General features: G+C 39.8%; 2 protein-coding genes across 3 annotated transcripts in view; one reads left to right on the top strand and one right to left on the bottom strand.

The window, feature by feature from the left end:
- LOC109425394 (DNA polymerase alpha subunit B-like) overlaps positions 1-20856 on the bottom strand; it is a 139564-nt gene that overhangs the window by 22091 nt on the left and 96617 nt on the right.
- Positions 948-18919, top strand: LOC115267072 (uncharacterized). 2 transcript variants are annotated; one of them, XM_062846413.1, is made up of 3 exons: positions 948-2169; positions 2224-2301; positions 2364-18919. In XM_062846413.1, the coding sequence occupies exon 3, from the start codon at positions 3529-3531 to the stop codon at positions 5848-5850; it is 2322 nt and encodes a 773-aa protein (XP_062702397.1). In that variant the 5' UTR covers positions 948-2169; positions 2224-2301; positions 2364-3528; the 3' UTR covers positions 5851-18919. The 2 variants fall into 2 exon arrangements, with proteins under 2 accessions (XP_062702397.1, XP_062702396.1); XM_062846412.1 differs by having other exon boundaries at positions 949-2169; positions 2224-18919.

The following is a 20856-nucleotide window of genomic DNA, read 5'->3' as shown; positions in this document are numbered from 1 at the left end:
TTGCAAGACTACAGAAAACGCTTGCAAAAGATCATTCAAATGAATTGGGAAACCTGAAGCGCGACGATGGAGCTTTTACCAAAACTCCTCGTGAAACATTGGATTTAATGATGGAAACCCATTTTCCAGGTTCGGTTCTAAGTGTGGATTCCAATGATACTATATCTCTGGAAGGTGAAGGATGTCCTAGTATAAACTCATCGGAGTCAACTAGTACAATAAACACCGCCTCAGATTTAGCTGATGAAATCTTCACGAAGGCCAGAGTGGAAAATGCAATTAGATCTTTTCAGCCTTTTAAATCTGCAGGAGTTGATGGAATATTTCCAGCACTGATTCAAAATGGAGAAGCGGTGTTGGTTCCACCACTAATTGAGATGTTCAAGGCTAGTTTAAGATTGAATTACGTTCCATCAAAATGGAGACTTGCAAAAGTTATCTTTATACCAAAAAAGGGGAAGCGGGACAAGACGCATCCCAAAGCATACAGGCCAATTAGTCTTTCTTCAGTTTTGTTGAAGACTATGGAAAAGGTTTTGAAGGATTTTATCAATTCTTCTTACATAAAAGAGCATCCCCTATCTGACTTCCAGTTTGCTTATCAATCTGGTAAGTCAACGGTTACGGCACTTCATTCGCTAGTAACAAAGGTGGAAAAAACGTTTTCAGCAAAAGAAATAGCTCCATGCGCCTTTTTAGACATAGAAGGAGCATTTGATAATGCCTCCTATTCATCTGTGAAGCGTGCCATGGAGAACAAAAACTTCGACCAATGTATCATACATTGGATTTATACTGTGCTTGCAAAAAGAGAAATCACCTCTGAGCTGGGAAGTTCTTCTATAACAGTAAAGCTATCAGTACACGCTTTGCCAAGTGAGCAAACTTTTCCGCACGCATCAACCAACAGCAAAGCATACGCTTGACATTTTCGATGTTTTGTTAATGTTGAAACTGCTGTTGGCCTACTGGGTTATGCGTGCGGAAAAATTTGCACACTTGGCAAAGCGTGTACTAACGGCTTAAGGGCAACGAAAGGTTGCCCTCAAGGAGGAGTCCTCTCACCACTAATGTGGTCCTTGGTTGTAGACGATCTTCTAAGAAGCTTGAAGGAAAAAGGTTTCGAAGTTGTGGGCTTTGCAGACGATATAGTCATAATAGTGTAAGAATATTATTTTCCTACACATCTGAGGATTGCGGACTGAAATTTGACAGCAGCCAGGCTGCTGTCAAACCTCCAAAATCATCAGAGTGTGCCTGGATACAAGTTTGGTATGCTTAGTCACGCTAAAACAAGTGAAACATTTAATGACACACAAACTTTGCCGTCAGATACGAAAACGTTTAAAACATTTTATCTGTGAGAAAATTATGTATGAAACTTGCCTGAAATTTGTAAATTATTCTTCCAAGCCCATAATGACAAAGCCAGCTGAATATACGTTTTATTGTAGCTTTTACTGTAATCGATATGTTTGAGCCTTGGTTTAAACGTTGTGTGAAGTAGTTTATGCGTGCACTTCGAAATTGATCTCCATAGAGATAAGAAACTTTACAACGGGGAGCACTGGAAGAAAGAGTACGTGCTCAAATTGAATGACCAAAAAAGTTGAGTTCGCATCCCTCAGCTACACATATAAAATTAAACATTTGAATTCAAACGTAAAGCTAAATGTCCTTTTTTTGGCGTGTAGCACATTACCCTTACAGCTACACTTGAATGACCATACTATTTTATATACATACGCCACCATCCTGTGGAAGCTCATTTGACATGAAATATTTCGGCATGAGAGGTCTAAAGCTCGCGATAAAAAATCATAGTATATGTTAAGGCGCAATATTTAAATTGGAATGTACTAATGCGCAATTTCCCAGTGACCTCCAAATCTAATGGTATTATTTGAAAATGCGTTTGAAAATAAAAGAAAATCTCTCTCCCAAAACTGACCAATGCTAAAAGAGGATAAAACCAAACTGCACAGCATTCGGATGCAATTGCGACTTAATTTAATAGCTAATCCCATTTTGAATCGCGAATGCGTTTCTATTCTGGTGGAGTACTTAGTCGTGATCAGACGCATTTTCGCTAAGTGATCAGGAAATTTCAAAGTGTGAAGTTGAAGATTAAAATAGAAAACTTTAATTTATTTCCTAACTAAACTCGAAGTAAGTAACCGCGAGTTAAATTTAGATTAAATTATTTAAATGAGTTTTTCCTAGGTTTTTAGTTGAATTTTTTGAGTCGTAGAATTAGAACGAAAATTGTGAAAAGTGAACGAAAAGGAAACGTATTATCAGGTAAGCTAGTGCAACCATTGGTGAATCAAATTAGGAGTTTAAACTTGGATTACGTTGTTTAGGCGTTAGTGGCCCAACAACGTGGGCGGCCAGTGCAGGCTTATTGTGAACCACTGCAGAGGGTGGCATTTTTCCACCTCCCACTCGATCCTCAATCAACAATCTGTCGGACAACCCGAGCCGTCCAAACCAGTTGCTCGAAACGACGTGGTTGTTGTCCCGGCTAAGCACGTGATCGCTCGTCGCGTAAAGTCGTGAGGCGTAGAGCTAAGCAACCGAAGCTCGGATTCCACCAATACCGGGGACGCATTCACCCCGATGTCCAACGCTCACGCACGAGTGAATCGGTTTTGGATCATCTCACAACGCCGCAGTTTCATGCCTTCCAAGCCTCTCCTTGTCGTCGGATGAACGCTACAAAACACCCGCCGAGGGAGCTACGCCTGTAAAGACAAGGTCAGATTATATGGTTCACCAAATAGGGCCTGTATAGTAAATTTAGGCAAACACAATTTTGAATTTAAACCCAAACGTGACGTCACACTCTAGTTTCACCTGAGAGCGAACTTGAATTAAAATTCTCAGAATTTGGATTGTGAAACTCCAAAAATTCAACATTTTTGTAGAATAGTTTTTTTTTTAATGAATTCGAATCAATAAATGAATAAATGAAATTAGTTCGAGTTTAGTTGTGACTTCCCCAGATACGGTCGTCACTTGTTAGAATAAATTCAATTTAGGGTTAGTTCTTTGGATTGAACGGCTTTGCACCATTCCGTTTTGGGGAATTTGGAGATTGGAATTCCGCTCAAAGAAATACCATCAGGTTGGGATCTCTGTTAGCGTTAAAGTGAACCGTTATTCTGAAGAAACTGTTTCAACCTGCCTTGAGAAAGGCAGTCTCATGCCGGGGTACTCGCAAATGAGTTAACGGTCCTTCGAGAACGAAGGTGGCGCTTAAGCCGTTGACTTGGCAAACAGAATTAATTGTTACATTTTGGCGCCCAACGTGGGGCCAGAGCGAAATGGTCAAAACTAGTGAAATCGATTAAGAAGTTTCGGGTTTGAATTGGATTAGAATTGAAGTATTAGTTAAGTTGGGATTTGGTGTAAGAATACGTTTGTTGCATATTAGTTAGTATTCGGTTCATTTGAATTCGTTTAGATTAGACACCCTTTAAACATTTTTCTTTCTTATTAAATTATTTGTAAGATTGGTCTGCCATAATGGAAGCCTATAAGATTCATGCAAATGACCTCATGGAGAGTGAATTAGATTATGAACTTTCCATTAGAAATTGTTCGACGCACGAACCGATTGTATCTAAAAGACGCACCCTTCGCAGACTGTTGCGTGCGTCTGAGGACCCAGAACTTGTTCTTGCCTCGCGTTATGAATTTGAATCAGACTACGCCAGGATTCCATTGGTTTTGCAGGAAATGGAAAATCAAATGGCTTCGGGCGTAGCAGGGGGTTATCTGTCACGGTTAGTGCATTATCACAAGCGTGTTCGTCGGTATGTGCCACAGAATAACCAGCAAGAAGAACATCAACGGATTCTATTGTACATCATTAACAGATTGGCTAAAAAGTACTATGGGGTTGACTTCCTGGAAGCGAATTGGCTGGTACCGACGTGCCGAATCATTCCTGTCGGGAACCAATCCCACGCGGCGAGTCTTCGCAATGACCTCCCGGCGTCAAGTCGCACTGGAACAATACCGAAACAGTCAGCAGCGGTTTCTGGGTTACTTGGGGTAGCTCTGGCAGGTGATAATAATCGCGCCAACGCCCGTGGAGAGGAACCATCGATCGAAGAAGGAGCGGTCGGCGGTAGTACGTTTCCGGTCGCCGATCCACCGTCGTTTCCCTTCAATTCTTACCAGGAGAGACCAGTGTCCAGTCGTATTCAGCCCGAGGATAGAGGTCGACGTCGTCAGTCAGCGCCAGCTGGACCGGAGCATTATGTCGAAACTACAGATACTGTCGCAACAGATGCACAAAGGACTTCGAGCGTAAACGCAAAACCCGGAACGAATCCTACTTTCGAAGGAAGACAGCAAACGCCACCCTCTTCCCAGATGGATTTCTTCAATCAAAGGACGGCTAGTAGAAGCAACCCGGGAATGAGGCAGGATCCTCCGGCGCAGGTAATGTCCAATGCGGGATTAGATCGCCACGGTATTAGTGCTGCGTCGTCACCTGCTCCTAGCCCATCTGAAACCAGAAATGTCAATGTGAATGAATACGTTCATGCGGCAGATATTGAAGTATATGTGCAATCTTACCTTACTAGGATGTTACGCAGTGCACCTCAGCTGCCCGCCGTTACTGCTACGGTCGTCGCTCAGCTAACTGATCAAATCAACAACGTCAGATTCCAGGACCCAGAAGTATCCAGGATTTCCAGAGAAATGCCTGAGGACCCATCTTCGCGAATGTCAACTCCGTTGCCATTACGGATGCCGGTGCGGAATCCGTCTTCGAGTAATCCTTTCCTGGAAGGTGAAGTAGAGAATCGTGATTATCGAGGAGAAATTTCACCTATGAGTGTGGGATCACGTGCCGTACCAGGTACTCACGGTACCGCGCCACCGGGACAACATCTGTACGACCCCAACGTCCCTATTCCCGGACGGCACCTGTCTATGGCAACAGACTACCCGAGACGACTTCCTCATCAACAGTGCAACATTATCGAAAAATGGCCTAAATTCAGTGGAGACAACAACGCAATTCCGGTGTCAGATTTCCTGCGACAGATTGACATCTTGTGTCGGTCATATGCTATCAGCAAGCCCGAATTACGTATGCACGCCCACTTGTTATTTAGAGACAGTGCCTACGTGTGGTTTACTACGTATGAAGGAAAATGTGACACGTGGGAGTCGTTAGAAGCGTATTTGAAGATGAGATTTGACAACCCTAATCGTGATCGTCTGATTCGTGAGGAACTACGAAATCGCAAGCAGAGACCAAATGAGTTGTTCAGCGCATTTTTGACGGATATTGAGACATTGGCACAACGAATGATTAAAAAAATGTCGGAACAAGAAAAACTGGAATTGGTAGTGGAAAATATGAAAATTAGCTACAAGCGTCGACTTGCGTTGCAACCTGTGCTATCCATAGAGCAGTTGGCACAATTATGCTTCAAGTTTGATGCTTTGGAACCGAACTTGTATCAGGTTGGAGGAGCTTCTAAAACAGCGGTACATCAGTTGGTAGTCGAAGAGGATTCTGATGACGCAGAAGAACATGAACATTCAGAGGAAGTATACGCCTTGTTTGGACAGAACCCTAAGTCGAATCGAAACGTTCAACGTAACGAAGCGGATGGAACGAAACGGAAAGGCCAGAGAATAGGAGGAATGCAGTCTCAAGCTCTATGTTGGAACTGTAAAGAGATAGGGCATATGTGGCGTGAGTGTGACCAGAGGAAAACCATTTTTTGTCATGTGTGTGGACACACTGATACCACAGCCTTCCAGTGCCCTAATAAACATGACCTTGGTCCCAGAGGAAACGATGGGCAAAAAAACGAATAAAAGAGGAGACAATCGGGAACGTGTCTTCCTCCGCTTCAGAACCATCGATTCCCACCCACAATTATACCCTGTTTTCTAATATTTGCACCATCAATACATCGCTTCGTAAATGTCCACACGTCAGAGTCAACATATTATCCGAAGAATTAGAAGGTTTGGCAGATACAGGTGCGAGTATAACTATACTAAGTTCCCTGAAGTTGATTAACAAACTTGGATTCAAAATTCGTCCCATCAACTTGAGGATCTCGACCGCCGATGGAACTCCTTATCGTTGTCTCGGATACGTGAATGTACCCTTTTCCTATGGGTCTACTACGCACGTAATCCCAACAATCGTAGTACCAGAACTTAAGAAGGATTTAATCTTAGGAGTCGGCTTTCTTGAAAAATTCGGATTCCATCTGATTGGACCTACCATCCACGAACCCGAAAATGTAGTGAATTCGTTGGACTTAGTGTGCAACGAAGATTACTTCGCCGAGACGGAGGAAAAGATCTGCTTCCAAATTCATCCGTATGCAGATAACCAGCAGTCTGAAACCATAGAAAAGGAAATCGATGAAAGCTTAGAAATGCCCACGGTGGAACTGCCGGAAGGAATTTTTGAGTCACCCAGCCAATTAGAATCGGAACATCCATTGACAGAGGAAGAACGCCTGCGATTGTTCGAGGTGGTTCAAAAGTTACCGGCAACCAAAGACGGGTCTCTCGGGAGAACGCACCTTATTAAACACTCGATAGAGCTGATTCCTGGAGCCAAACCTAAGAGAATGCCATCCTACCGTTGGTCACCGGTAGTAGAGGAAATAATTGATACGGAAGTGGATCGGATGAAGAAGTTAGGAGTAATCGAAGAATGTCCTCGGCCTGTTGAGTTTTTGAATCCATTACTACCCATTAAGAAAGCTAATGGTAAATGGCGTATATGTTTAGATTCGCGGCGTCTAAATCAGAGTACGAAAAAGGACGACTACCCTTTCCCGAATATGATCGGCATTCTGCAAAGAATTGAAAAATCAAAGTATTTTTCAGTGATCGATCTTTCAGAATCCTATTACCAGGTTGCTCTGGAGGATAGTGCCAAGGATAAAACAGCTTTCAGAACCAACAAAGGGCTATACCGCTTCGTAGTCATGCCCTTTGGGCTCACTAATGCGCCCGCTACCATGGCCAGATTGATGTCGCGCGTTTTGGGACACGACCTAGAACCCAAAGTGTACGTATATTTAGACGACATTATCATTGTCTCGGATTCCTTAGAGGAGCACCTCCGGTTGATAAGGATTGTAGCGGATAGACTTCGCGCTGCGGGATTGACGATCAACCTGATGAAGAGTAAGTTTTGTCGAACTCAAATCAAATATCTGGGTTATATACTATCCGAGCAAGGACTATCAATGGATGTAGGAAAGATTCAGCCCATTCTCGACTACCCCAGTCCTAAGACGGTAAAGGATATTAGAAGGCTTTTGGGATTGGCTGGATTTTACCAGAAATTTATAAGGAACTACTCAGAGATCGTGACACCAATCAGTAACCTGCTGAAAAAGGATCGAAAAAAATTCTTGTGGACCAAAGAAGCTGAGGAAGCATTAGAGAAACTTAAAGCAGTCTTAGTATCTTCTCCGGTGTTAGCAAATCCCAATTTCGGTCAACCGTTCATCATAGAAACTGACAGTTCAGACTCAGCCATCGGAGCGGTTCTCGTTCAAAATCAGGAAGGCGAAAGAAAAACTATAGCTTATTTCTCGAAGAAGCTGTCTAGCACACAAAAAAGATATAGTGCCACAGAACGGGAGTGCTTGGCGGTCCTGCTAAGTATAGAACATTTTAAGCACTTTGTTGAAGGATATCAGTTTATCGTACAAACAGATGCTATGAGTTTGACATTTTTGCAAACAATGTCCATAGAATCTAAATCGCCTCGCATCGCCCGTTGGGCACTCAAACTGGCAAAGTATGATATACTGCTGCAATATAAGAAGGGAGCAGAAAATATTCCGGCAGACGCGCTTTCTCGATCCATCTACAACGTAGAAGTAAGTCTAGAGGACCCGTACATCTCCCAATTGAAAAGGGTCATCGAGAAACAACCACAACGCTATTCAGACTTCCGAATAAAGGACGGAAAAGTGTATAAATTCGTTACCAACTCGAGTCTCCCAGAGGATGCCGGATGCCGTTGGAAATACGTGGTTCCCATGAATGAACGTCTCTCGCTTATCAAAGCGATTCACGAGGAAGCTCATTTGGGATTTATGAAGACGATGTTGAAGATAAAGGAGCGATACTATTGGCCCAAAATGGCTGCGGAGATACGCCGATATTGCCATAATTGCACGATTTGTAAAGAATCCAAGATCCTCAACACGAACGTGACTCCAGTATGTGGGAAACCAAAGTTATGCTCGCGTCCGTGGGAAATGATTTCTATGGATTTTCTTGGACCTTACCCCAGATCCAAAAGAGGAAATATCTGGCTGCTAGTGGTATGCGATTTCTTTTCAAAATTTGTGATGATTCAATGCATGCGTACGGCCACTGCCAATTCGGTCTGCACATTCGTTGAACATCTTATTTTCAACCTATTTGGTGCACCGGCAGTATGTATCACGGACAATGCCAAAGTCTTTACCGCGGAGCTGTTCGAAAAACTTTTGGTAAAGTACGGGGTGAGTCACTGGAACCTAGCGGTATACCACCCTAGTCCAAACCCGACGGAAAGGGTCAATAGAGTCATTGTAACCGCCATACGCTGCACTTTGAATCAACAAACAGATCACCGCGACTGGGATAAATCAGTTCATCAAATCGCCAAAGCCATCCGGACTACGGTGCATGACAGCACCGGTTTTACTCCTTTTTTCGTTAATTTTGGAAGAAATATGGTCAGTTCCGGTTCGGAATACGAACTAATGCGAGAATCTGATCAAGATGCGAACCAACTAGGAGAAGAAATGAAGGATTTGTTCGAATTGGTGCGAAAAAACCTTATGAAAGCCTATCAACGATATGCTCAGCCATATAATCTTCGTGCTAACGTAAATCATAACTTCCACAAAGGACAGGAGGTCTACAAGAAGAACGTCCACCTCTCGGATAAAGGCCGTGACTTCGTCGGAAAGCTGGCGAACAAGTTTACCAAAGTCAGAGTAAAAGAAGTTCTGGGAACAAATTCCTATCGATTAGAAACTCTAGAAGGTAAGACCATCCCGGGAACTTACCATGGATCCTTCCTGAAGCGAGCCTAAGTTTATCAGGCTATGACGGTGCAGTTGCACAAAAACAATGAGGCATACAACAGTCCGGTGTCGAGATGTCAGTTCATGTTTCCTCCACCGTAGACCAACTTCATAACACAGAAACCCTGAAGGGAAGAACGTTGAGCTATGGCTGTAGAGAACTTCCAGCTCGCAGCACTAATCTTGATTCACAGAAAACACTCCTTAGAGGCATTTCATCTCGGTGTTTGAGACGTCCTTTTAGGTTTCCTCGCACTTGTTTACATATAGGAAGACGGCAGAACCATTCGCGGTTAGCGCCCCTAGAATAGTACCTAGAAATTATAAACAGATCGGTTCGTTACATTCATTTGAATTGGCTAAATTTCCACTTACTTGCAATAGATTCCGGCTTAAATACACGCCAATAAGCTTCCGTATAACTTTAACTACCGCGGCACACCTAAACTCCTAAATTTCAGTTTGTTTTTCTCTTTAATTTTCTAGATTTCCTACCTTTTTCCCGTATAAAACCGAATAGCTCAAACGAAATGTTTGTTTATGTTGTGTTCGAGCAAATTAGCTGTTCGAATAAGATCGATGACGTATGCAGGTCCGACAAGTACCTGTGACGTTCAGGTTGCGTTTTGTGATGTTTTCGTTATCAAGCTGTTAGGGATGTTCAGGTATGAAAGAGCTTTTAGGGATGAACGAAAAACCTTAGACTTTGATTGTTTTTTATAATTAATGAGTCTGAAGAAAGCATTTCCAATTATCATTGGAGTAATTAGGTTAAATTTTGACAAGTATTTTCAGATATCTCTGAAGTAATTTGGATCTTGAGATTAGTGAGGTTTTCAGCCTACGTAGCTGGAGTAATTCGGTTCTGTTTTAGGAAAATAGACACTTGAGTGCATAGCTGCGAGAAAATGAGAGATGATGGAAAATATTAGGAATGAGAGTATCAGAAGGAACAGTTTAATAGCGAAAACGTATAGGTAAGATAGGATAAATCCCAACTTAGTGTATTGATTGGTGGTAAATTAATTGAAAAAAAGTAGTTATTATTTGAAAATGTAGTATTTCTGAGTATAAAAATTTTGAAATTTGTTTTCAAATTTCAAAATTTTTAGATTAGTATTGGCGAATGTAAGAATATTATTTTCCTACACATATAAAATTAAACATTTGAATTCAAACGTAAAGCTAAATGTCCTTTTTTTGGCGTGTAGCACATTACCCTTACAGCTACACTTGAATGACCATACTATTTTATATACATACGCCACCATCCTGTGGAAGCTCATTTGACATGAAATATTTCGGCATGAGAGGTCTAAAGCTCGCGATAAAAAATCATAGTATATGTTAAGGCGCAATATTTAAATTGGAATGTACTAATGCGCAATTTCCCAGTGACCTCCAAATCTAATGGTATTATTTGAAAATGCGTTTGAAAATAAAAGAAAATCTCTCTCCCAAAACTGACCAATGCTAAAAGAGGATAAAACCAAACTGCACAGCATTCGGATGCAATTGCGACTTAATTTAATAGCTAATCCCATTTTGAATCGCGAATGCGTTTCTATTCTGGTGGAGTACTTAGTCGTGATCAGACGCATTTTCGCTAAGTGATCAGGAAATTTCAAAGTGTGAAGTTGAAGATTAAAATAGAAAACTTTAATTTATTTCCTAACTAAACTCGAAGTAAGTAACCGCGAGTTAAATTTAGATTAAATTATTTAAATGAGTTTTTCCTAGGTTTTTAGTTGAATTTTTTGAGTCGTAGAATTAGAACGAAAATTGTGAAAAGTGAACGAAAAGGAAACGTATTATCAGGTAAGCTAGTGCAACCATTGGTGAATCAAATTAGGAGTTTAAACTTGGATTACGTTGTTTAGGCGTTAGTGGCCCAACAACGTGGGCGGCCAGTGCAGGCTTATTGTGAACCACTGCAGAGGGTGGCATTTTTCCACCTCCCACTCGATCCTCAATCAACAATCTGTCGGACAACCCGAGCCGTCCAAACCAGTTGCTCGAAACGACGTGGTTGTTGTCCCGGCTAAGCACGTGATCGCTCGTCGCGTAAAGTCGTGAGGCGTAGAGCTAAGCAACCGAAGCTCGGACTCCACCAATACCGGGGACGCATTCACCCCGATGTCCAACGCTCACGCACGAGTGAATCGGTTTTGGATCATCTCACAACGCCGCAGTTTCATGCCTTCCAAGCCTCTCCTTGTCGTCGGATGAACGCTACAAAACACCCGCCGAGGGAGCTACGCCTGTAAAGACAAGGTCAGATTATATGGTTCACCAAATAGGGCCTGTATAGTAAATTTAGGCAAACACAATTTTGAATTTAAACCCAAACGTGACGTCACACTCTAGTTTCACCTGAGAGCGAACTTGAATTAAAATTCTCAGAATTTGGATTGTGAAACTCCAAAAATTCAACATTTTTGTAGAATAGTTTTTTTTTAATGAATTCGAATCAATAAATGAATAAATGAAATTAGTTCGAGTTTAGTTGTGACTTCCCCAGATACGGTCGTCACTTGTTAGAATAAATTCAATTTAGGGTTAGTTCTTTGGATTGAACGGCTTTGCACCATTCCGTTTTGGGGAATTTGGAGATTGGAATTCCGCTCAAAGAAATACCATCAGGTTGGGATCTCTGTTAGCGTTAAAGTGAACCGTTATTCTGAAGAAACTGTTTCAACCTGCCTTGAGAAAGGCAGTCTCATGCCGGGGTACTCGCAAATGAGTTAACGGTCCTTCGAGAACGAAGGTGGCGCTTAAGCCGTTGACTTGGCAAACAGAATTAATTGTTACAATAGTGAGAGGAAAGTATGACGAAACTGTTTCGGAGAGAATGCAAAGGGCTCTAAACTATACACATTCATGGTGCATTAAGGAGGGCCTTAGCATCAACCCGTCAAAAGTCGTAATTGTCCCTTTCACTAGGAGAAGGAAGATCAACCTAAAAGCTTTTCGGCTTGGAGGGATACAAATTCATCCTAGTGATCGAGTCAAATACTTAGGTTTGATACTGGATGCTAAACTGAACTGGAATGCTCAAATTGAGTCCGTGATCGGTAAGGCAACAGGTGCGTTCTGGTTATGCTCCAAAACTATTGGCAGGAAGTGGGGCTTGAAACCAAAAATGATAATGTGGATTTATACTGCCATAATCCGCCCAAAAGTGACGTATGCTTCGTTTGTCTGGTGGCCAAAAACAAAAGAGGCTACCACGCAATCAAAGCTTGCGAAAATTCAACGTCTTGCGTCCATTGCTGTTACAGGAGCGATGCGAAGCACACCATCAAAAGCTTTAGATGCGATTCTCAATCTGCTACCCTTGCACGAATACGTGCAATTAGAAGCAGAAAAGGAATTGCTGAGACTTGAACGAGTTGAAAAGTTTATGCCAGGTGATCTTGTAGGTCACCTGAGCATTTCACAATATTTTCAAAATAGGCCAGTAATGAAAATGATTAAAGACTGGATGAAACCTGTGGAGAACCATGATGTTCCTTACAAGTTGCACGAAACAACTCGTGCAGATTGGGAAGTCGGAGGTCCCACTGTTCGTCAAGGATCAATCAAATTCTATACAGATGGCTCAAAAGTTGGAATAAAAACGGGAGCAGGAATCTACGGCCCTGGAATACAAATTTCAGTGGCGATGGGACACTATCCTACGGTGTTTCATGCAGAGATTCTTGCTATTTTGAAATGCACAAACATCTGCCTTGAGAGAAAATACAGATATGCAAATATTTGTATTTTCTCAGATAGTCAAGCTGCACTAAAAGCATTGTGCGCTTACAAATGTACTTCATAGCTTGTCTGGGAATGCATTCTTTCACTGCGCAGGCTGTGCCAAGGGAATTCAGTAAACTTATACTGGGTTCCAGGTCACTGTGGCATTGAAGGGAATGAATGGCAGACGAGCTTGCTAAAAATGGTTCCAATTTACAGTTTGCTGGCCCAGAACCATTCTGTGGTATATCAAACTGTACAATTAAAATGGACCTGAAACGCTGGGCTGAGCAGAGGGTGATATCCAATTGGATGGACGTCAAAAATTGCAATCAGTCAAAACGATTTATAACACCAAATGCTTATAAAACCAAAAAGCTCTTAGAGCTGAACAAGAGAGCTCTATGTACATACACTGGCCTAGTAACTGGACACTGCCCGAGCAGGTATCACTTGAAAAATATAGGCCATATTCAGAGTGATATCTGTCGTTTCTGTAATATGGAACGTGAAACCTCGGAACATCTGCTTTGCAGTTGTGGTGCTTTATACACGCGCAGGCAAAGATTTCTAAATAGTGGTTGCTTGCAACCCAGTGAGATCTGGTCTGCAAAACTTGGGAAGGTCTTGGAGTTTATCAATTCCATTGCACCTGACTGGGAGACGACGCGTCGTGGCAGTAGCTGATTACTTGACACATGGTAATTAGCTGGCTAGATGCGAATATCAAAACGGGACATGCCACAAAAGTTCAGCCTATTGGACGCAGTGGCTTAATTTCCCCAACAGGGGAGGAAAAAAAAAGCATTATTTATGGCAACACTTTGAGCGGCATGATGGAACTATGCCTAGCGCGCTAAGTGTTATTAGACCACTAATGTAGTTGCATGAAGTGGGTGACGAGGTACATAAGTATCATTACAGCGTGCTTAACCGTTATTGCAATATTGAGGCTCCAGTTTGACTGAACTATGAAATATGTATATAACAACTCATGAGAAAACTGTCAAGTTCGATTCAACTATAAGTTAGGGTAAAAAGCAAAGACGAACTTATATCAGAAGTCGTTTCAGTGTCCAGTCCAGTCCTTATGTTAAAAATGGCTCTACGTATAAATCGCATTTAATTCGGTTGTGGTACAAGACAAGTTCACATGAGAGAAGAAGAGAAAGAATAGTGTTGAACTCATCCACTGATTTACGGTAATCTGGCCTGCGTCTTTCCGGGTTGACCTACATTCGTATTCCTCTCATCGCACTCTACATTCCTAGCCCGCCATATCTCTTGGATATGCAGTCCTTAGGACACCTGGTTTACCACTATTTAAACATTTTATTGATTTTAAATGTTTCAACTTATTCACTTTTTTCTCTTTCATTTCCTTTGCAACAAAAATGTCACGAACATCAACAAAACAAAGCACGGAAAAAATCATACACTGAATAAATAATTAAAAAAGCACGGAGAAAGATTGTTTCGGAATAGTGAATGGTTCAAACGTAAGAAAAACAGTATAATATATTGTTACATAAAGATCGGATGTAAATGTATAGTAGCTACCAATGTGTACAGCTTTTAGCGAACCATTCCATTACAATACACTATATTGTAGCTGGTACACTGTATGGTACAGGAATGGTTTTCACCAAATACCCTATGGTTAGTTTTTATCCGGGTTGTGAGACGAAAGTTTACAATTTTTTTCATCATTTGCCATCAAAATCTCAAAAATGACCAATTTTGAGTTCCTGCAATAGGAAACCGACGATATGTAGAAGTATGGGTAATTTGATGATCCCTATTGTCTCCTTTTCATTGAAAAAAGGGTCCTATATCAATATGTTCAGACCGCTTTTCATCTGTCCGTCTGACCATCCATACGTTGATGTTCTTTAGAAGCTCTTAGTAGAACTCGAGAAGCTCGCTGTTTACTGATTTTCCACTTGTTGGTTATTTTTATTCCATTTTTCTACCCCATGCCCAGTCCCTTTGTTCCACAGCAGTGTTATTTATGTTGCGGTCAGTTTAATTTGTTGATCGTTATAGTTCTACGAATATGTTGAAGCAGCAAGCGGTAATTGTCTTCAGGTACCCCAAAGTTTAACCCTTAACGAACCTGTGGTACTTGTTCAGTTGACAGTTCTGATAATAATGCCCTCTAGATAAGCACGGCCTACTCAGTTATTTACAAAACTACCACATCTCCTTTTGTGTAAGAAGTAATTAACTTTCAGTTGACTTTAAATGCATTTAGAGCTCCTTTCAACGTTTACTGTAAAATTTATCCAGACACATCTCTAGAATTTTTTTTATTGTGTGACCACCGTAAAGTTCATACCCGTAAACTACCCTTCACTAATTCTGAAAGAATTTTAACTTGAAGCACCTCCTTCTTGAAGATATGATCATTCCAAAGGCTTTCTTTCGACTTAGAAAATTTCTACCAGGGATCGGTCAAGAAATCCATCGATCGATTCTTTCTGAACACTAATCAGGCCTAATTCGTATTAAATTTCCAATAATAGGCTCCTAAAGGCCTATCTCAATTTTTGCATAAATCGGTCAAGCATTGAGTAATATGACATATTTACTAATTTTTCATGTATTCCTATCAAGTAAAGCCCATTAAATAACTTTTTGAAAAATTTGATAATCTTTAAAACTCTTTTTGTTTAACACTCAATTTTGAATAAATTCTGTTTATCGTGAATGTCAAACAGGAACATTTGTTGTCAAAAGTGAGCCAATGTGATTTCTTTTGCAACCCGTCGCACAGTGGTTCCATTTGTTCAGGGAAGCGGTCATAAATCATTTTCTTCGTTTTTTGAAGGGCAGAATTATTATAAGTGATCAGAAATAGCATGTTATGACTGAAAAAGGATATTCCAGTTCATTTTCATGATCATCACTGTTGTATAGACTACAGCATGATGATCTTAGGTGGCGATGAGAAGGCATTGATTATGGATAAATGTCAGAAAAATGAAAACGCATTTCAGTTCTTCAACGAACGTTAAACAGTGAAGACACACGAATGCGAAGAGCTGCCACAACGTCTGGTATTCCAATGAAGAATGAAGACTGGAAGAGGACCTTGGAGAACCTCCGGTCACAACAATCACTTGAAAAATATGAACTTTGAACATTTTTATTTATGATAAATGAAAATATCATTAAAAAAAAACCTTTATTTTGCACAGAAATCAGTAATCAAATATTTTTATTATTATGAAGAGTGGGTTGAATTCTGAGGAATTTCTGCTAAGTATTGCACATTAAAACATGTATAGCACGACTGTATCATAATAGATTCTTGTGAATAGAATCAGTATTAGCATTATAATTGTGATTTTATTAGTAGGTTCTATTTCTACTGCAATAACATAAATATATGAAACTGAATATTTTTTTCAGAAATAAGGTAGTTTGCATTGTCGAAACACAAAAAAATCATCACATATCGAATTAGTATGTATAACTACAGTTCCTAATGCCCAAAAGCGATAATTGTGTAACAATAGTAACAATAGTGCAATTACAGAATCAATTACTTCTAAAATTATTTCAAACAAATATTCAGGATTAATGCACAAAACGTACGTAAAAGGAATTTTTTCAACCATACAAATATTGCTTTACACAGTTATATGTCATATAATTCATGGGCCTGCGTTTGGCACAATAAAAAAGATTCAAGTATCTGTCGTATTTGTTTCTTACAATTGCATTGCAACTGCTATCCAGTAATATAGTACATAGAATTTTAATCATGTATAGCTCTAACCCAATAAAAAAAAATATACAAATACCCCTCGTCATTGCAATTTAATCAGTGCCTGCTATTTCAAAAGAAATCAATTTGTACTCTAAGATTTAACGTTAATGGATTTATCAAATATTCCGATTTGGGAAGGGAATATGAGGAGTAAATACGCTCTTTTAGTAAATATTACTAAAAGAGCGTATTTACTCCTTCTTCTTCCAGCACTACAGTATTAGGTACTGAATGGATTTTGAGGAAATTTTTTAAATGTTGGCAGTAAATGCAAAACTTCTTATCAAATTCGACAATTACAGAGGTAAGTTTTGACGATTGGCCCCATTGGCCCAAAAACACCCAGATCCGGTTTTTAGCGCTTCGAATTGTAAGATAAACATCTATTCTGACTCTCTGCGTTGAAAACCAATTGAAAATCGACTTGCTTTTGTTATACGAAGACACGGAGTACAACTCAAAAGTCATGTGATTTTTCAACAAATTTAAAAATTGTGAAATTGCATAACAATAGCCACGCTCTCACGCAAAATATGCAACAGAAACTTACATAAAAATGGATTTTCTGCATTCTTGGGAACATTATTGATTTATAAAAATTATACAAACTCATAAATTAGGCAATCAATTTTTCGATTTTTGGCCTATGGCGGTACCACTGTGCGTCGGTCCACTTTCGTTACGTCAAGGTTGATCTCGAATGTCAAAAAAGAACTGTTTACCATTATTTTATGTTCGAGTTTATTAACTATTCTTTCATTGTTTAAGTTCGGAAAAAAATCTATTGAGATCAGAATAGCATGCTTTTTCGTGTTATACAACAAATCGGGGAAATATTTTTCATTTTAGGAGCCTATTATCCGAAAGTTAAGCAAATCATTATTACCTTGCCATCATATGTTGATCCGCTGCTTCGATATCGCCATCCTCTGAGAGGAGATCTTATTGCCAGCTCCGGCCGGAATTCCATCCGCCGCTTTGGCGTCTCCCTCCTTTGAGGCGAGACATTATTGCCTGCTCCGGTAGGATTTTCATCCACCGCTAAGGCATCTCCCTCTTTCGAGGCGAGATTTTCCGAATTCCCTCAAAGTCTGATCCGATCAGATGCTATCCGTCGGAAAGTCAGACTGTTCATATTTACCTTCAACTGTTGGCTCAATTTATCTTGAATTCTGTAGACTGCACCAGCAAACCTTGCACCAACTGCTTGCTTGAGATCTTCAGTTCTGAAGTGTGGAGGACTCCATGTTTCAATTTGGCTCACACCGACCATCTTTCGAACAATAATTATTCTTCATTCGTTGCTGCCACCAGGAATTTATTTCGCTTCTGAAATTCTTCGCAATGGGTTCTTCTCGTCGCCATTGTGGTACTTGTTCAGTTGACAGTTCTGATAATAATGCCCTCTAGATAAGCAAGGCCTACTCAGTTATTTACAAAACTACCACAGAACCCCTTTTTTCAAACGGCTATTACTCAAAGACCATACAATCAAAAAATTGAAACTAATTTTAAATACAAGCTGTACCCAGAGCCGTAGCGTGGGGTTGGCCAGGTTGGCCCCCGCCAAGGGCGCCAGCCTCTAAGGGACGCCGAAATAGTCTAAGGCTAGAATGAACAGTATGATGCTATTGGTTTCTTGTATGTTACCAAGACTTCAAAATTTCGAAGATTGATCGAGTGTTTTTTTACATTACGTTTTCCTCAAAAATTCGTTCTCTAGATTATTTATCATGATGTTACCTGGGAATTCAGCTTGTTTTTTATTTCAAGAAGTTATTTTAGTTGTTTTTTAAAGAGCAAAGCAAAATCAATAAGTTTTCGATTTTCTAGTGAAAGTTTTTCTTTGAAAATTACTGGAAACTTATTTATTAACATATTTTAGAGTGTTTACAACAAGTATTTTAAATGAAAAATATTCAGACGATGCTTTTTCTGGTCTAAGACGATTGTTATTACCAATAAATGTTTCTTTAGGCTTAAACTCTTGTAAATCTAACAGAAATAATTCAAGTCGTATTCACCCACAAAACAATCAGTGATTTTTTTATGTTCATTCCCTTAAAATAAAAAGAAAATCTTCTATGAAACTGTACCTTGCTCACTAGGGATTGTTCCATAAATTTCTGCTAGAATTTCACTAGGAAACTTTTCATGAATGTCTTCATAAATTCCTCCATAAAATTATAAATTTGGAATTATTTCTGAAATTTCCACAGGTTTTCCGTTAGAAAATCTGCCATTAACTTCATCCAAAATTTATCCAAAGCTTTCTTCTGAAAGCCATCCATAGATTCCTTCAGAAATCCCTCCAAAATTTCCTTAAGAAACTTTTACGGGCATTTCTTCACGAATTGCTCCATGAATTCTATTTAGAATGCTTACTTACATTTCTTGAAGATTTTAATCATTTATTCCTTCGGATAAATGCAGGAATTCCTCCACAATCTCTTTTATAATTTCATTCAATGAATCAAGAAAAAAATTCTTCCAGAGATTTCAACAAAAACTCATAGAGATTCCCTCAGGAATTTCTCCTGGTATTCCTTCATTTCCATGGTATGTCTAATGATTTCTGAAAATTGTATTGCAGATCTTCTAAGAAATATTTTGATTGGACTACAGAAGAAACTTTTGGTGAAGTTATTGGAAAATTCTGATAAAACCAATTGAAGCTATAGCCAAAAATTAGTAAAAATGTTTGAGTATTTCTGAAAGCTCTTGAAATTCAAATCAGTATTTTTGAAAACAAAATTCATTTTAAAAAATCCGAAAAAAAAACTTAGATTACCTTAAGAAATGTATGCATCATTCATGTTAAGAATCTGAAATGTCATTTTTAATTATTGTGCTGGTTCAAGTATCATTCTTGAAATGCAAAATGTGTTCGTACTTATACTCTTTGAAAACTTCGAAAACGTACTTATAAGGCCGTTACAAATATTTATTTCACTTTTTGTCCCACCACTCTTTGACTGGTCGAGGGGGGGGATAAAAATAATAAAGCATTTAATCTGAAAAATATTAAAAACTCATCGGATTTATAAAAGAATTTTTGTCAAGAGCCGATATTTTGATAAATATTTTTTCATCTGCCACCTCAAAATGCGAAATGCAGCCAAAAATTTTTGAAGGGGGGGGACAAAAAGTCAAAATTGAATTTGTATCAGCCTAACTTTGAATGAACAAATTTAGCAAAATAAGAATGTCTAATTGTCGTGGGGCGCCAATCTGGATGCTTGCCAAGGGCGCCGTGGGACCACGCTACGGCTCTGGCTGTACCCGGCAAACTTTGTCTTGCCTACTTTGTTTTTTGACGTTCCAAGTCCGCTCAAAATGTTTGCAAAATGAAATTTTTCAAATCTTTTAATTCTCTCATGTTTTATGCCCCATAAACCTTCCTTGGGTGGAAACTAACAGAACAAAACAAAGACGACCCAAATCGGACTTTCTGTTCACTAGTTATGTGCGGTCCCACGTATGCCATTGCATTTTATATATGTATAAAGAAGATGCGGTTAGTTGGTCTTCCTATATCTGGGTGTGGCATCCCCCTGACCCCTCCCCCTTTCTGGGTATTGAGAAATGCCTTGCCACGAGGGTATTTTTCAGCATTTTTATTGAATCTCACACATAGTTTCGTTCTGAAATTTGTATTGTAAAAAGTATTTGCCCCTAAAATGATCGCTCTGTGCTGTGGTCATTAGTATGGGACACTCTTGTATGGAAAAAATAAATCCTTGCTCCAGTCGACTTTTTAGATCCCATTTAGGTCCCATATGAACCGTACAAAATTTCAGCGCAATCGGTGAAACTATAATTTAGCGCAAGCGATTCAAAGTTTGCATACGATTTACTATGGGAAAGGTTGCACTTTCAAACAAAAAATCCCAGAGGTCGCCCTCTATCGCCTTAATTCAAATCGATCATTGCTTCTTGTAGAAAGTTCATTTATGAAACTTTCCTTCGAATCCTAGAGGTCACCCCTTGTCTCCTTAATTCAAATCGATCAACGTTTCTTGTAGAAAAATCATTTATGAAGTTTTCCTTCGAAGACCGCAAAACGATTGGATGCTTGTGGAAAAAGTTATTGATTTATTACCGATTAGTGATCCAACGAACGGCTTTTTGTTTTGTTTTATCAGCAGCACTGCTGCTGCCGTTGTAGCATGGGGTGGCGGGAGGCATCACCACCCCCAGAAACAGCAGCATCCAAGGCAGCAGCTACAGTGCTGCTAATAATAC

This window comes from Aedes albopictus, chromosome 1, assembly GCF_035046485.1.
Source record: "Aedes albopictus strain Foshan chromosome 1, AalbF5, whole genome shotgun sequence".
Classification (NCBI taxonomy): Eukaryota; Metazoa; Arthropoda; class Insecta; order Diptera; family Culicidae; genus Aedes; species Aedes albopictus.
Note: the sequence above shows the minus strand (reverse complement) of the source record. Positions and strands in the feature narration are given on the sequence as shown.

Excerpts from the sequence above, each read along its gene's own strand:
- LOC115267072 (XM_062846413.1), top strand. The coding sequence starts at position 3,529 with ATGGAAGCCTATAAGATTCATGCAAATGACCTCATGGAGAGTGAATTA.